Source organism: Scyliorhinus canicula, chromosome 1 (assembly GCF_902713615.1).
Source record: "Scyliorhinus canicula chromosome 1, sScyCan1.1, whole genome shotgun sequence".
Lineage (NCBI taxonomy): Eukaryota > Metazoa > Chordata > Chondrichthyes > Carcharhiniformes > Scyliorhinidae > Scyliorhinus > Scyliorhinus canicula.
In genome coordinates, this window is record NC_052146.1 from 222,105,406 (window position 1) to 222,124,276 (window position 18,871).

The 18,871-nt window shown below is 42.9% G+C and overlaps 1 protein-coding gene across 2 annotated transcripts in view; it reads right to left on the reverse strand.

Annotated features, from left to right (window-relative positions):
- zdhhc14 (zinc finger DHHC-type palmitoyltransferase 14) overlaps positions 1-18,871 on the reverse strand; it is a 191,908-nt gene that overhangs the window by 68,086 nt on the left and 104,951 nt on the right. For both annotated transcript variants that reach the window (XM_038808323.1, XM_038808317.1), the window contains exon 3: positions 12,857-13,012. In XM_038808323.1, coding sequence (XP_038664251.1) covers positions 12,857-13,012 — 156 coding nt within the window. The remainder of the gene's footprint in view (positions 1-12,856; positions 13,013-18,871) is intronic.

Sequence of the window (18,871 nt, forward strand, 5' to 3'; positions counted from 1 at the left end):
AAGTGATGGCACCACGTTATGGGATCTCCTGCCCCCCCCCCCCTCTTCAGGCCCCCTCAGTCCCCTTTCAGGAACTTTCTACCAGGACCCCCACCGACACTCCTCCCCCCCCCCCCCCAAACCTCCCAGAGGCTCCTTCTTACCTGCCTACGCCCGCCTCCCCTCAGGCCCCAACTCTTGGCAGTGCCACCCTGACACCAGGCACCCTTGCATTGTCAACTTGGCAGTGCCACCTGGGGATCTTGGCAGTGCCACCTGGGGATCTTGGCAGTGCCAGGGTGGCAGTGCCGAGGTGCCAGCTGGGCAGTGCAAAAGTGCCCACCATCCAGGGAGAGGGCCGAGGTGGGGCCACCCTGCCCTATCCCTGACCACCAAGGGGGCTCCAATGGTTTGTGTGGATCAGCACCGAACTGCACCCGGCTAGGGACTCTCTGGGGAGGCCGTTAGATGCTGAGAGACCGGTAGATCCCGGGTGAGTAGGCCTGAGTTGGTTTATGGCCTGCTTACTCGTACGTGGCTTGGTCATGCCCATTATGGGCAGGTTCCTGATCTTGACGCCTTGTGGGACTTGGGTAGATGTCGCGAGGCATAGAGGCTGCTGGGAAGCCCGCAGGTGGTCTCACCCAGCATCTACTGGCCGCGCTGCACTCCTATTCGAGCACAAAGCAGCCAGTAGATCTCGCCCACTATGTCTTTGCCGTAACTACTTTCTGTGATAGAGAATTCCACAAGCTGATCAATCTCTGGGTGAAGAAATTTCTCCTCATCTCAGTCCCAAATGGTCAAATCCATATCCTCAGACTCTGGTTTTGAACGTGCCCACCATCAGGAACACCTTTCCTGCATCTACCCCAACTAGTCTTGTTAGAATTTTATCAATTTCTATGAGACCCCCCTCAGTCTTCTGAACACCAGCGAACATAATCCTCACCAATCTCTCCTCATCAGTCGATCCTGCCATCCCAGGAATCAGTCTGGTAAACCTTTGCTGCACTCCCTCTATAGCAAGACATCCTTCCTCAGATAAGGAGACCAAAACTGCACACACTATTCCAGGTGAGGTCTCATCAAGGCCCTGTATAACTGCTGCAAGATATTCCTGCTTCTGTACTTCAATCCTCTCAACTATGAAGGCCAACATATCATTTGTGTTCTTTTCACCTACTGCACCTGCATGCTTACCTTCAGCGACTGGTGTACAAGGACATCCAGGTCTCGTTACACATTTCCCTCTCTCAATTTATAGTCACTCGGGTAATAATCTACCTTCCTGTTTTTGTTATCAAATTGAATAACCTCACATTTATCCACATTATACTGCACCTGCCATGCTGTTGCCCACTCACTCAACTTGTCCAAATAACACTGAAAGATCTCTGCATCCTCCTCACAGCTCACCCTTCCACCCCGTCTTGGCTCATCTGCAAATTTGGTGATACTGCATTTAATTCCTTCATCTAAATCATTAATATACATTGTGAATAGCTGGAGACTGAGCACTGATCCCTGCAGTATCCACCAGTCACTGCCTGTCATTCAGAAAAAGACTTGTTTAATCTTACTCCTTGTTTCCAGCCTGCCAACCAGTATGCTGTCCATCTCAATGCGCTATCCCCAATCCTAAATCTTTAATCTTGCATGCTTAGGCGTTTCAATATCACTTACATCCTACTTTCTGGTCGGAGAAGAAATTTCAGGGGATTCTTTGTTTTCTCTTCACTGGCTAAGCACCCTTCTTTCACGTTCCCATCTTCTATCCTTCTCAGTTTTGTATAGGGTGACGGAAATCGCATGACTTCTACCCATCAACCTACTCTGCAGGAGCAATGTCCAATTTTCTTTTGGCCACTTAATTTGCATAGCTACCTTCTCAAAAGAAATAAAACTACAAACTGCATCCCTTTCCTCAAACTTTGGAAGGACTTAATTTAATCTAATCTCCACTGGAAGTGGTTTTTCTGTAATCATAATTTCCCTCAACATCTGAGGCCTTTTATTTTTAATTCCAGCCTTTTAAACTGCCTCTCATTTCTTCACTCTTCTCTCATTTGTTAACTGCTGTCTCTAGAGGACAGGTTTTTGCATTTCCATTTGCCTCTCTTTTTCTTTCTAATTCAAGTTTTTTTCAGTTCCTTTTCATATTCAAGCTGCATCATTTGCAACTGAATCCTAAACCCACTCAATTGACCGAGTCCCCTGGAGCACATGGTCTCTCTTGTGTCCCTTTCAATTTCAAATGTTGCGCTATTACCATAAGTATGTCCGCTTTCCTCACCCCTACGGTTAATTCTATCTGCAACCTATCCACTAATCCTGTTACCTTAGCCTCTGTTACTTTTTGATATCCTGTCTGGGAAAAATCTTCAATCTTTCAAAAAGTATTAGTACCTTCCAAATCCATTTTGGTTTATTATTGTATAAGAAACTTCATACCTTTCCTTTTACCCTTTACCAATTATTATCCTGTGTCCAATCACCCATTGTCTGCATTTGAAAAATTCTTCAACAACCCCAATTTATGTTTGACTGAGATGGGAGTCCTGTATCCCCTCTCATCCCTCTTCATGTTCCCCTAGTCCTGCCTCTGCCTCCATCTCACTCCTCCATTTCTCCCCCCCACCAAAGTACTGCCTCTGTCTCACCCTTCCCTTCTCGTACAGTTGCCCAAAGCCTTACCCCATCTCATCCCTCCCATTTCATACTTCCCCCTGCCTCCAGTTCCGTCTCTGTCTGACCCCTCCCCACTGTCTTGCCTCCCATTCCCAGCCTTGGTGCAGTTTGTACTACATGCACCTGATATTTTGTATTTAGGGTCTTAAAGCAATGTGAAAGCAGTGTCTACTGACGTCCAAGTTGTGGATGAACTGAAGCTTGGCAGGTGATCACCACTCATATGCAATCGTAAAACAGACAGACTAATTATCTGCTGGTGGCACATTTAATTTGGAGGGAGAATGTAATTCTAGCAAGTTGGCCTTTTAACAAGCATTCTCAGGGTCTGTTTCTGGTTGCCAATATAGATCAGCAGAAAAGTCTTTAACCCACCAAAATCAGGAGAACAAATCTCCAAACTAATTTTCTGGGAAATCTGACTTTTGCAATCGTGCAAAATTTTGCACCGCTGGCGGGAGCAGAAGATTTCTTCCATGGCATCCAGCATAGAAAGTAGCCATTTGGCCGTTCATTTAAAAAAATAAATTTAGTGTACCCAATTATTTATTTTTCCAACTAAGGGACAATTTAGCGTGGCCAATCCATCTAACCTGCACATCTTTGGGTTGTGCGGGTGAAACCCACGCAGACACGGGGAGAATGTGCAAACTCCACAGTGACCCAGGGCCGGGATCGAACCCGGGTCCTCAGCGCCATCGACAGCAGTGCTAACCACTGCATCACTGTGCCGCCCCCCCCATTTGGCCTTTCTAATCCATGCCGGCTCTCCATAGAGCAAATCATTCCCCAAGTCTATTCCCTAAAGCCCTATAAGTTTATTTCCTTCAGTGCCTATCCTATTTCCTTTCCAAATCACTGATCGTCTCTCGGGCAGTGATATTGGTTTTGCTACGTTGAAAGGTTTCTCGTCGCATTCCCCTGAAATATTTTACCGCCAGCCTTGAGTCTGCACCAACCCTCTGAAAGAACACCCAACCTTGGCCCACTCTTCCACCCTATCCCACAACCCCATAACCTCACCTAACATGTACATCTTTTGAACACTAAGGGGCAATTTAGCATGACTAAACCACCTAACCTGCATGTCTTTAGATTGTGGGAGGAAACTGGAGCACCTGGAGGAAGCTCATGCAGATATGGGGAGAACGCGGAAACTCCACAAAGTCACCCAAGGCCAGAACTGTACCTGGGTCCCTGCTGCAATGAGACAGCAGTGCTGACCCCTATGCCACCATGCCGACTGATGTCCGGGGGGAGGGCTACTTTTAGAGCGGTTGAGGAGGGTTGGGAACCTATGTAAGGATTCAGAGCAGGGGGAATCAAGAACAAGAGAAAAAAGACAGCAAGGAGAATAACAAAAGTGGTAGGCAGAGAATTTAAGGGCCTGCATCAGATAATGACATTATGAAAAATAGTAGGGACGAGGTAAGGAATGTTAAAAGGACTAGCCTTTAGGTTTTGTACCTGAACGCGTGAAGCATTTGGAACAATATGGCTGCATTAGTTGCACCGTTAGATGTAAAGTGGTATGATATATTTGCAATTAAGGACCCATGGCTCCAAGTTGACCAAGAATGGGAACTAAACATTGAGGGCTATTTTGTTTTTAGGAAGGAGAGACAGGGGAGGAGGAACTCGGGGAGCAGATAGAGGACGGGACTTGGGCGGATGCCTTGGAGAGAGTCAACTCTTCCTCCTCATGTGCGAGGCTTAGTCTCATCCAATTTAAGGTGCTGCACCGGGCCCACATGTCCGAGACTAGGATGAGTAGGTTCTTCGGGGGTGCGGACAGGTGCACCAGATGTTCGGGGAGTCCTGCGAACCACGCCCATATGTTCTGGGCATGCCCAGCACTGGAAGAATTCTGGAAGGGGGTGGCGGGGACGGTGTCGAGGGTGGTTGGATCCAGGGTCAAACCAGGGTGGGGACTCGCGATTTTTGGAGTTGCGGTAGAGCCGGGAGTGCAGGAGGCGAAAGAGGCCGGTGTCCTGGCCTTTGCGTCCCTAGTAGCCCGTCGAAGGATTCTGTTACAATGGAAGGATGCAAGGCCCCCAAGTGTGGAGACCTGGATCAGTGACATGGCGGGATTTATAAAATTGGAAAAGGTCAAATTTGCCCTGAGAGGATCAATACAAGGGTTCTATAAACAATGGCAGCCTTTTCTGGACTTCCTGGCTCAGAGATAGGTAACTGGGTCAATAGCAGCAGCAACCCGGGGGGGGGGGGGGGGGTGCAGTGCATTATTGTAGTGTTTATTCTGTAACTTTATAGTGTGTTAATTTGCGTTGTTGTTAAAATGCTGGGTTGTTCATGGGGATGGGGCGAATGTATATGATTGTTAATATTATTGTTATTTTCGGTATTTTACTAAGGTGCGTCAATGTTGTATAAAATCAAAATTTCTCAATAAAAATTATTTAAAAAAAAAAAGGAAGGAGAGACAGAAAGGAAAATATGGTGGAATTGCATCAAAGAAGATATTGATACAATATTGAGGAAAAATATTAGCACAGATGATGTGGAATCTGTATGGGTCGAGTTAAGAAACGCCTATGGGCAAAGTTTTTTCATAGAGATGGTATACAGACCACCAAACTACAGTGGTATTGTTGGGAATAGCATTACATTGGAAATCAGAGATGCACGTGATAAAGGAACATCGGTGATTATGGGTGACTTTAATCTGCATATAGATTGGGCGAGTCAAATTATTCAGAGTCCAATAGAGGAATTATTTCTGGAATGTGTACGGGATGGTTTTCTGGACCAATACATTGAGGAACCAAGGGAACAGGCCATCTTGGACTGGGTGATGTGCAATGAAAAAGGATTAGTTGGCAATCTAGCTGTGATAGAACCCTTGGGGATGAGTGACCATAATATGATAGAATTCTTTATCAAGGTGGATAGTGAGGTAGTTGATTCAGACAGCATTGTTGTGAATCTCAATATAGGTAACTATGATGGTTTGAGGTATGAGCTGGCAATGATGGACTGGGAAGCATTACTCAAAGGAAGGACAGTTGACAGGCATGGCAGGTATTCAAGGAACTAATAGGTGAACTCCAAAAGATGTTTATTCCTATTTGGCACAAGAGTAGAAAGGGAACCGTGCAAACCATGGCTTACAAGGGAAATTAGAGATAGTATTAGATTCAAAGAAAAGACATACAAATTAGCAAGCAAAAGCAATAGACCTGAGGATTGGGAATGGTTTAAAATTCAGCGCAGGCCGAACAAGGAATTGATTAAGGGGAAAATACAATATGAAAGTTAGCCAGCAGAGAACATAAAAACTGACTGCAGAGGTTTCTATAGGTATGTAAAGAGAAAAAGACTGATAAAATCTAACGTAGGCCCCTTACAGTCAGAAACAGGGTAATTCATAATAGGGAACAAAGAAATGGCTCAGGAACTAAATTCATACTTTGCTTCTGTCTTCACAAAGGAATACATGAATAAAGTACCGCAAGTTCTGAGAAACAAAAGTTTCAGTGAAGAACTGAAGAAAATTAGTATTAGTAAACACATAGGTTGGGGGAAATTAAAGAGACTGAAGGTGGATAAATCTCCAGGGCCTCATAACCTTAATTCCAGAGTACTTAAGGAAGTGGCCCCAGAAATAGTAGATTCACTGGTGGTTATTTTCCAAAATTCTTTAGACTCTGGAATGGTTCCTACAGATTCGAGGGTAGCTAATATTACCCCGCTATTCAAAAAAGGGAGGTAGAAGACAGGGAACACAGACCAGTGAGCCTAACGTCGGTAGTAGGGCAGTTGCTAGAGTCCATTTCAAGGATTTCATAGCACAGCATTTAGAAAGCAGGGGTATAATCAGACAAAAAATCAGCTTAGATTTAGGAAAGGGAAATCATGCTTGACAAATCTACTAGAATTCTTTGAAGATATAATTAATAGAGTTGACCAGGGAGAACCGGTGGATGTGGTTTATTTGGACTTTCAGAAGGCTTGCGACAAGGTGTCACATAGCAGATTACTATGTAAAGTTAAAGCGCATGGGATTGTGGGTAGTGTGTTGAGGCGGATAGAAAGTTGGTTAGTAGACAAAGCAAAAAGTTGGAATAAATGGGTCTTTTTCTGATTGGCAGGCAGTATTGGCAGTGCTGTAGGGATCTGTGCTAGGACCCCAACTGTTCACATTGTATATTAATGATTTGGATGAGGGAGCTAAATGTATTATCGCCAAATTTTCAGATGTTACAAAGTTGGGTGGGAGGGTGAGCTGTGAGGAAGATGCAGTTGGACAGGATGAGTGAATGGGCATGGCAGATGCAGTATAATGTGGATAAATGTGAGGTTATCCACTGTGGTAGCAGAGTATTATTTGAATGAGTGTAAATTGAAAGAGGTGGATACTCAGCGAGACCTTGGGTGTCCTCGTGCATCAGTTGCTGCAGGTTCAGCAGGATGTAAAGAAGGCATATGGTATGCTGGCCTTTATTGCAAGAGGATTCGAGTACAGGAGCAGGGATGTCATGCTGCAATTATACAGGGCATTGGTGAAGACACACCTGGAATATTGATTGTTGTTTTGGTCTCCTTATCTGGGGAAGGATGTTCTTGCTATAGAGGGAGTGCAGCGAAGATTTACCAGACTGGATGGCGGGGCTGATGTACGAGGAGAGATCGAGTCGGTTAGGCCTGCATTTACTGGAGTTCAGACGAATGAGGGAGGATTTCACAGAAACCTATAAGATTCTAACCAGCCTAGACAGGGTAGATGCAAGAAGGATGTTCCCGATGGTCAGGGTGTCTAGAATCAGGGGTCACAGTCTGAGGATACGAGGTAGACCATTTAGGAAGAGATGAGGAGAAATTTCCTCACCCAGAGCATGGTAAGCGTGTGGAATTCATTACCACGGAAGTAGTTGAGGTCAAAACATTGTATGTTTTCAAGAAGCAGATCGATGTAGCACCTGGGCGAAGGGGATCAAAGGATACGGGGGGGGGGGGGGGTGATAGAAACGTGATTAGGCTATTGGGTTGGATGATCAGACATAATCATAATCAATGGTGAAGTAGGCTCGAAGGGCCAAATGGCCTCCTCTTGCTCCTATTTTCTACATTTCTATGTAACCACTGTGTCACCAGGTCACCCCAGGCTGAGAGCACACCCTTACATCTTAGTTCAAATTTTTAGGTTTAGTTATCTAAAGAACATAACCAATCAACAAGACATGCTTGGCACACTGTGATAACAGTTTATATCAACTTGGTCCATTTTGTACATCTTTTGTACTCAGATGCATTCTGAGTCTCGACACAAGTGATCACATAGCACAACAGTTAGGGGAATACTGAATCAGGCATGACAGCTTTAGCTAAATAGTAGTCAAATTAGTGGAAATAGCTGGTGGTGAAACCAGAGATAATGATCTAATTGAAGATACATTTGTTTTGTTTTGAAAGATTTCTATGAGATCCTCCCTCATTCGTCTGAACTCCAGTGAATGCAATCCTCACCGACTCAATCTCTTGTTTTGAAACACACTCTAATTTTCAAAGTATTTCTTTGTGGAAGATTACAGATTGTAATGTACTGTAACACGTTCAACGTGTTCACAAGGTTGCCTTCTTCAATGTACCAGGATCAAGATCAATGGGAGGCAGTGGTAATGTCACTGGACTAATAATCCAGAGTCTCAGGCTAATATTCTGGTGCGATTAAAATCCCACCACTGCATTCAATTCATAAATCTGGAATTAAAAGCTATTCTCAGTGTTGGTGACCATGAAACCATTGTCAATAATCTTAAAAAACAAGCTAGGTACCTGGATGGCCTACACATGATTCCAGATCCACAGCAATGTGGCTGACTCTGAAATGCCCTCTGAAATTGCCTAACAAGCCACTCACTTGCATCAAACTGCTACAAAGTCTAAAAGGAATTAAACCAGATGGATTACCTGGCATCAACCTAGGCTCTGGAAATGATAAAGCAAGCCCAACCCTATCAAACCTGCAAACGTTCTCCTACTAATATTTGGGGGCTTTGTGCCAAAATTGGGAGAGCTGCCCCACAGGTTGACCAAGCAACAAATTGACATTGTAGTCATATCTTACAGACAACGTCCCAGATGCCACCATCACCATTGCTGGGTATGTCCTGTTCTACCGGCAGGACAGACTCACCAGAGGTGATAGCACAGTGGTATATATATTCATGAGGGAATTAACCAGAGAGCCCTTAACATTGATAATTTGCTTGTGATTAACTGAAGGTGGCTCAACAAATATCTCCACTCTCAATAGCCATCACAAATGGGGATGTATGATTGCACAATGCTCAGCACCATTTGTGACTCTTCAGATACTGGAGCAGTCCATGTCCATATGCATCGAGACCTGGACAATATTCAGGTTTGGGCTAACAAATGCAAGTAACATTTGCACCACACAAATGTCAGGCAATGGCCATCTCCAACAAGAGAGAATACAACCATCTCCCCACGCCATTCAATGGCATTGTCATTGTTGAATTCCCCACCCTCAACATCTGGGGTTGCCAGTGACCAGCCACATAACTACTGTGGCTACAAGAACAGATCAGAGGTTGGAAATTATGTGACGATTGTCACAAGTAGGCTTACATTAACACTGCAATGAAATTACTGTGAAAAGCCCCTTGCTGTTCCATCACTGCTGCTGGGTCAAAATGCTGGAGTTCCTTACGTAACAGCATTGTGGGTGTTCCTACAACACATGGACTGTAGAGGTTCAAGAAGGCAGTTCACCACCACCTTCTCAAGGACAACTAGGGGGGGCAATAAATGCTGGTCTAGCCAATGACAGCCACATTCCACGATCGAATAAATAAAAATAAGACTAACCTCAGAGATAGATGAGTCATCTCTACCTATGCAGGTTGCTTGACAAGTGGTTAACAAGAGAGGCCTAGATAAGAGTGGATGTGGAGATGATGTTCCCACCAGTAGGAGAGACTAGAACCCGAGGCACAGCCTCAGACTCGAGGGACGAACCGTTAAAATTGAGATGAGAGAAATTTATTCAGCCAGAGGGTGGTGAATTTGTCAAACGCATTGCCACAGAAGGCTGTAGAAACCAAGTCACTGAGTGCCTTTAAGACAGAGATAGATAGGTTCTTGGTTAATAAGGCCATCAGGGGTTATGGAGAGAAGGCAGGATAATGGGGATGAGAAACATATCAGCCATGATCGATTGACGGAGTAAACATGATGGCTCCTATATCTTATGGTCTCATCTTATGGTAGAAACTGTTAATATTGATCACTTTATCATCAAATGTTTATGCTTCTTTGCAACGGTCACTTTAAAGAGGGCTTGGCTTTGTCCAGAAAAGGTGGGTGGGGGCGATTACTGTCAGAAATGTCCTTATCATTTACGCCTCTGATTTCTGATAATCTATTTTGACTAACAACTCTGTAAACAGGAGATGGGTATAAAGTTGACAAACAATCCCAATCAGTACCGTTTCACTGTACTGCTATATGATTGAAGGAAAATGGAGAATTCTTGAGATTGTTTTGCTGTAATAAAAGGATAAAAGTTATGTGCTGCTGAGAAATGCTGCAATTTCTGGATTTATATTGCTTTGAAAGAATGCCAGTAAAGTAACATATTCAACAGTGACATTTGCTATAAATTACACAAAACTGGGTGGGAGGGTGAGCTGTGAGGAGGATGCAGTGATCCTTCAGTGTGATTTGTGATTTGAGTGAGTGGGCAAATGAATGATAGACGCATAATCATTTGGATAAATGTTAAGTTATTCACTTTGGTAGCAAAAACGGGAAGTCGGATTATTATCTGAATGGCCATAAATTAGGATAGGAGAATGTGCAACGAGACCTGGGTTTACTCGTACACTAGTCACTGCCAGCATGCACGTACAGCAGGCGGTAGAAAAGACAAGACCTTCATAGTGAGAGGATTAGAGTGCAGGAGCAGGGAAGTCTTGCTGCAATTATAAAGGGCATTGGTGAAGCCTGGAATATTGTGTGCAGTTTTAGTTTATTTATCTGAGGAAAGATGTTCTTGCTATAGAGGGAGTGCAGCGAAGGTTTACCAGATTGATTCCTGGGATGGCAGGACAGGTATGAGAAGAGATTGAGTCGGTTAGGACTGTATTCGCTGGAGTGCATTTTGAGGTAGCTTCAGATTTCTATGGCGACTATTCTAGAATGAATTTTCTAGGAAGACACCTGCGACATCAGAGAACTAAACTTTGGATGTGCAAAGAAATTAAGAAATGGAGCTGTAACATGTTAATCACAACAGAGTAGCATTTTGAAATTAAGCACTCAATAATATTGGCATACCATTTTTACAGTAGCAGCTTTATTTATTTGCAGGAACAATGCCAGTCTAAGTGAAGAACGAGGCAGTTATAAATTCAAGCAAAGGTGCAACAGTCACTACGATAATGACTTATTTGAAGCATCACATTTTTCCACTGTACTCCTAACTAGCTCCAATACATAAGCGAAGCCTTACTCACAATCCTGTCTGAATGGTTTCCTGATATATAGCTAACATGTACCTCATTGGTAAAGAGATTAAACCTCCTGTGAGAGCACCTGTTATGTTCGGCCTGAGAAACAAGTCCAGAGTATCTACTACAGATTCCTAGCCAGCGGCTTACTCCTGAAAAATACACAATTTCTTGAAGAATGCAGGAGTACCAATATCCTAATTCATTCCTCTGTAAACAAGTCATTTTCTAGCAGTAAAGTATTTTCTACAATTATTGGTCTGCTTCTTTAAAAAAAAGGCAGATATTTTCAGTCCAGAAAAAGAATCGTGTCAGACATCGTCCAATGTTTAACACTTAATTTGGTATTCTTAATAAACAACAATACCAGTTTTACAACTCACCAATCATGTTGACAGGGGAACGATTGCTCCAGTCATTTTAGATAAAATTACAAGAGCAACATTACATTAGCTTATGTTGAAACTACACTACACATCTGGAATCTAATGTAGTTGTTTACAATTTTTTAAAAATCCCTGCTGCATTACAGTACAAACTGAGGAAATATTGCTGATATGATGCTTTATGGTCCAGTAACCTTGCAGCCCCCATATGCTCAATATAGACGACGAGCACAAACTGCACTAATTTTCCATTCCGTACCTCCATTGCAACAGGAACACACCAAGTGCCATGCGAGTATATTACATTACTGTTACTGTATTATTGCATCAATCACAAAATTTGTTTTAATGGATAACATTCACATTTAAAGAAATTATTTTAAATCACATAAAATGGGAATAGAGGGATACGGGATACGGACCCTGGAAGCATAGAAGATTTTAGTTAAGACGGGCAGCATGGTCGGCGCAGGCTTGGAGGGCCGAAGGGCCGAAGGGCCTGTTCCTGTGCTGTACTTTTCTTGGTTCTTTGTTGTTTTTTGTTAAAACACTGGTTATAAATACCATCCCATGACAGAATTCAGCTAATTACCAAATAATAAATTTCCCAGAATCTGGCCAACTCACAATTTACTACCTTTACATCTATTTTCAAAGATTTTATTTTTAAAATAAGTCACAATTTCAGTTCAAAAAAGAATGTCACAAAAGGCTCAATGTTTAATATTATTCTTTTCACTGTAAGTAACTCAGAGTATTAGCTTCAAAATTTCTGACTACAAAATCTCAAATCCATTAGCCTAATAAGAGATGAATTGACTGCGTTTTAGTCATTTTAAAATGGCAATAATTGCATCATATAATATTGAAAATAAGCCAAACACATGGACCGGCATATAATGTACAACTAGTTAAAAAGATGACCAGCAATATACCTTAGAAAAATTAGGTTGAGGCATTTTTGGAAATTCCAGGCTGCAAAATACATTGTAGTGCACTTATCTACTCAGAATGAGTGCATTAAACTATGAAATATTTCAAGCCTATAAATAATGACATAATAGAGATTTTGAAGCAATAATGGGTTAAAGTGGTTTTAAATCAATCTTATTTTATATGTATAATTGTGCAGAAAGGTGAACATTAGGCAATTATAATTGTACAACTCATCAAATTCAAAAGATCTACAACAAAATGGCATTTTTCTTTTAATGACGAACATTTCAGTACAATTGGGGTCTAAAGCCCAATGTATTAGTATTCCTTTTTATCTTGCCCTGAGACTATTTTTTAATCACTTACCTACACAATTATCACAAAGGCTACAGTGAGAGGCACGCGGTGGCCGGAAGATCTTACAGGTAAAGCAATACTTTAACTTGACCGTCTGCCCATTAATGATCACTTCTTTTGTTCTGGGGGGAGGTCGATAACTACCTCCTGAACCATTAGCGATATCTAAACAAGAAAAAAGATAGCAAATTTAAAAACTTATAATTTAATCAATTGTAAAACTTAAAAGTTGATTCAGTCTTAATGTTTACATAAACAAAAGAATGCTGAACTTTCAAATCTAAACCAAATATAGAAATGAGCTGTTTAAGCACAATATTTTGTCCAGCAACAATTTATAGTGCAGTTTTGGCTGTCTAACATAAAATGTATCAGCAATAGGCTTTTCAAACAGGATTGCCTTCAATTATAGGAACAATAAAAGATAAGACATTTAGCCAAATGGCCCCTCGAATCTGGTCTGCCATTCAAAATCATCCTTGATATGATGTTGGCCTTAAACCCAGTTTCCTGCCTGTTTCCCATAACCCTCAACTTTCATTTAGTTCAAAAACATGTCCATCTCAACTCTGAACATATTCACTGAGCCAGCCTTCACTGCTCTTTGAGGGAAGAGTATTCAAGATTCAGACCCTCTCAGAGAAGTTCCTCTTCAATTCCATCTTAAATGAGAGATTGTCAAACTGAAACTCTGCCCCCTAATTTCCCTCTTTAGAGGAAAAAAAAACTCTTAGCATCACCCCCACACTTCTCATTTTGGTAAACCGAAGAGAATATAGGCCCAACCTGCTCAATCTTTCTTCATAAGACAACCCCATCATTCTGGGAATCTACCTTATGAACTGTCTCTGAGCTGCCTCCAATTCAAGTATATTTTCGTAAGTAAGGAGACCAAAGTTGTATGCAGAACTCTAGCTATCTCACCAACTCTCTGTACAGGCCAACATTCCATTTCTCATCCTAATTACAGTGCTAGGTTTTTGACATCTAGATCCTTTGTACCTGCACACTTCTGTAGTCTTCCATTTAAATATTTTGATCTCTCTCCCGAACAAAGTGAATCTTGCAATTGCCCACATGATACTCCATCTGTCAAATCTTTGTCCCCTCTCTTAACCCATCTATACCCCTTGTAGATTCATTGTACCTTTCTTGCAACTTACTTTACCGCATATGTGTATCATCAGCAAATTTCATTACAATGCACTAAGACCATTTATCCAAATAATATAAATTGTAAATTGTGGAGGCCCCAGCATTGACCCCTGTGGCAGCTCACTATTTGTAGCTTGTTAATCTGAAAATTACCAATAAATTTATCTTCTCCATTATTTAGCTATTCCTTTATCCATGCAAATGTTGCCTACAATCCATCTCAGGGGATGATAGATTGTGTCCAATGTGTATGTCACTTCAGGATTGAATTTCCTATGTTGGGACTCTTGATTTGCTGGCAGCTCAAGGCAGGTGAGACTTCTGCCCAAGTGGTCCTTGATCCCGGGAAATGCCAGCCATGGGCAAGTGTCTGATAAAAGTGCTTTCCTTCAAAGTGATGATGTAGGGCTCATGCTGACTCTCCAGCAAGCAGGCAAGAACCCTCATTGTCTTCATTCATTAAATACCATCCTTCATACCTTTATAATTAATTTTATTTAGCTCCCTTCATATCTTTACAATTCACTTTATTTACCATACTTTTATTATAGACTTCAATTACGTTTGACACAATGGTATCAGATCCAGGTGTCTCACCCTCAAACTGTATGGAAAATTCTACAATGTTAAGATCACTTTTGCCTGGAGGGCTCTTTACTCTTTAAAAATTCATTTTACAGGATGCAGGTGCCGCTGGCAAGGCCAGCATTCATTGCCTATCACTAGGTCTCCTTGAAAAGGTGGTGGGGGAGCTGCTTTTTTGCACCACTGCAGTCCCTTAAGTGTAGTTCCACCCATAGTGCTGTTAGTGAGGGAATTCCTGGATTTTCACCCAGCGAGTGTGAAGGAATGGCAACATAATTCGAAGGATGGTGAGTAACTTGGGAGAGGAACCTCCAGGTGGTAGTGTTCCCAGGTATCTGTTGCCCTCGTCCTTGTAGATGGTAGTGGTTGTGGGTTTGAAACATATTGTTAAAGGAACCTTGGTTAGTTCCTGCAATGCATCTTGTAGATGGTACGCACTGCTGTCACTGTTTGTTGGTGGTGGAGGGATTGAATGCTTTGTCCTGGATAGTGTTAAACTTCTTGAGTACTGTTGGAGCTGTACTCATCCAGGCAGGTAGAGAGTATTCCATAACACTCCTTTTTAAAAAGATTTTCCAATTATGAGGAAATGTCGTGTGACCAATCGACGTACCCAGCCCAAGCTGTGTGGGTGAGACCCACGCCAACACAGGGAGAATGTGCAAACTGCACATAGACAGTGACCCGGGACTAGGATCGAACGCGGGTCCTCGGCGCTGTAAGGCAGTAGTGCCAACCATTGCGCCACCCTTTCCATAACACTCCTGACTTGGGCCTTGTAGATGGTGAGCAGGCTTTGGGGAGTCAGGAGGGGAGTTACTCGCCGCAGGATTCCTAGCATTAGACCTGCTCTTGTAGCCACAGCATTTATATGGTTAAGCCAGTTCAGATTCTGGTCGATGACAACTTCCAAGATGTTGAGTGGGGGATTCAACGATGGTAAATGCCAGTGAATGTAATGGGATGATGCTTTGGTGCTCTCTTGCTGGAGATGTTTAATACCTGGCACTTGTGTGCCACGAATGTTACTTGCCACTTGTCAGTCCAAGTCTGGATATTGTGCAGATCTTGTTGCATTTGGACATGGACTGCTTCAGAATCTGAGTCATTGCGAATGGTGCTGAACATTGTGCAGTCATCAGTGAAAGTCATCTTCTGACCTTATGATGGAACAAAGGTAACTGAAGAAGCAGCTAAGATAGTTGGGCCTCGGACACTCCCCCCCGAGGAACTCCTGCGGTGATGTCCTGGAGCTGAGATGATTGAACACCAAACACCGCAACCATCTTCCTTTGTGCCAGGTATGACTCCAACCAGGGGAGGGTTTTCTCCCTGATTCTCGACTCCCGTTTGGGTAGGGTTCCTTGATGAAATGCTTGGTCAAAAGCTGCCTTAGTGTCAAGGATAGTCACATTCATCACATGTTGAGTATGTTTGCCCATGTTGAACCAAGGCTGTAATGAGATCATGATCTGAGTGACCCTGACAGAACCACACTGAGCATCAGTGTGCAGGCTATTCATCATGGAAGAATGGAATCATCAAATCTCTACAGTGCAGAAGGATCCCATTTGGCCCATCGAGTCTGCATCGACCCTTGGAAAGGGCAACCTTCCGAGGCCCTAGCCCCCACACCATCCCCATAACCAATTAACCACACCTATACTTTTGGACACTAAGGGGTAATTTATCATAGCCAATACCTAACCTGCACATCTTTGGACTGTGGGAGGAAACCGAAGCACTGGAGGAAACACACGCAGAAACGGGGGAATGTGCAAATTCCACACAACAGCCCCCCAAGGCCGGAATTGAATCCGGGTCTCTGTTGCTGTGATGCAGCAGTGCTAACCACTGTGCCACCCGTTATTACTGAGGATAGCACTGCTGATGACCCCATCTAGCATTTTCCTGGCGATCGATAGTAGACTGATGGGGTGATAATTGGCGGATTGGATTGTTCAGTTTCATGTGTACAGGACATACCTGCGCAATTTTCACATTACTAGTTAGATGCCAGTATTGTAGATACAATGGACCAGCTTGGCCAAGGGTGCAGTAAGTTCTGGAGCACAAGTCTTCGGTACTATTGCCAGAACTCATAGCATTTGCAGTATCCAATGCCTTTAGCCGTTTATTGATATTACATGGAGTGAATCAATTTGGCTGAAGACTTACATGTGTTACTCTGCGGCCTCCAGAGGAGACCAAGATGGATCATCCACTCGGCATTTTTGGCGGAAGATTGTTGCGAATGCTTCAACCATATCTTTTGCACTGATGTGCTGGGCTCCTCCATCATTGAAGCTGGGAATATTTGTGGAGCCTCTTAGTTTTTTAATTACCCACCACCATTCACGGTTGGATGTGGTAGGACTCCAGAGCTTTTGATCTGATTCAATGGCTGAGGAATTTCTTAGCTTTGTCTACTGCGTACTGCTAATACAGTTTGGCATGCAAGTATCGGGTGTCATAGCTTCACCAGGTTGATACTTTTGGATCTGCCTGATCTTGCTCTTGGCCCTCTGCCCTCTTCATTGAACCAATGTTGATCCTCTGGCTTGCTGGTAATGGTAGAGTCGGGGATATGCCAGGCCATGAGGTTACAGATTGTGGTTGAGTACAACTCTGTTGCTGATGGCTCACAGTGTCTCATGGAAGCCAAGACTGGAGTTGCTAGATCTGTTTGATGTGTAAGGGTCCTTCTCATTTGTTCCTGTTTATTCCCTTCAATCCCTTATTTCCCCTATCTTTTATTTTTGCCATTACATTTTTGATCCATGAATGTTTAATGCACCAATGATTTTAAGGCAAAGCAGACTATAAGCCGCCTTTCATTCAAACAAGCAGATTCAAGAAGGCTGTGCTGTCTTCGGCTGGTGATGGCAGATTGGCTGGTCCCAGTGATGACTCAGTTTGATTGAATAGCTGGTGGCCAATGAATCGGCCCAAAAGGCTATGTTCTGCTCGGTAACATGTGGTGATTGGATATGATCCCACTGGAATGTTTTCAGAGCTATGAGGTTCCACTTCAGTTTCACTTTTGGTTCTGCAGCTGGGATGGAAGGTTCAAGTTATTTCCCTCCTAAAATATCCAGCTAAATTCTCTCCACAAGGTCACTGTGAGGACTCACTCTCTCTCCAGTAAGTCCGGGTGCCATTTTCTTGGAACTGCAAAGGCTCAAGGTCAAACCACGAGCTGAAGGCAAGGTTTGTTTTGAGATAGTGTCTCAAAAAAGAGGCCTAGAAATAGACCACAAACTAAAAACAGAATCTAATGTAAAGCCAAGAGGCCTGTCCAAGAAAAGCTGTGAGTAATACATTTCTAAATTACGTCAAATATCGTCACTGGCTGTAAACCAGAGGCTGTGATCAACAAGTGTGCTGTGAGGAAAGCTTGCTGCAAGGACCCATCATTTGAAGCAAAGATACTTTTCTCTTTCATTTATATTCATCCACCCCCCCTTGTTTGTCTGTCTTGTGTGTGGGTGTAGTGGGAAGGGGAGGCAAGTTACAGTAGGGGTTGGTACTTATTAATATTTAACCAACTGTATCTGCTGCGTATTTCACCAATAATCTTATTTATAATAAAGTTATTGTGTTTCAACTTACAAACCGGGTGACTGTAATTATTGAGCAGCCAATGGCCAAAGTTTTCTGGAATTTTTACAAGAATTATTGGTTAATTCACTTGTGTTGCGACACTGGGGCACATGGGGCTGGAATTGACCGCACACTTGCCAATGGTGGCTTAACAGAAGTTGATCCCATTTAGCACAAAAGCAGTGTCATACAACACGTCAAACATGATTTTGTTTTCATAAAGCCATGTTGACTCTCCTTAATTGTGTTATGATTTGCTAATTGGCCAGCTACTACTTCCTTAATAATGAATTCCAGCATTTTCAAATAACAGATGTTAGGCGAACTGGCTTATAGGTTACTGCTTTCTTTCTCCAATCGGGGTCTCTTTCCATTCTGAATTGTCATAACTCTATGAAAACTCTCCTTTATTGAGACTGAATCCAGCAAGTAATTTAGAATTGTTGGTGCTGACTCAGTTTAGGTTAATTTGCCCCAAACACTGACCATACTGCCCTATGTGTGATTTATCAATTTGGTTCAGTGGGTTTGTGCTGTCTGGTTTTTACCTGTTAAGTCCATGATCAACTTTACCTGAGATTTGCCATTCAAAGTTGTCACCTTCACACAGAACCAGAGTTCAAGTAAATAGGAGGGAGATTGCATTAATAGTCCTCAGGCTCCTTTGCTACGCATACATCA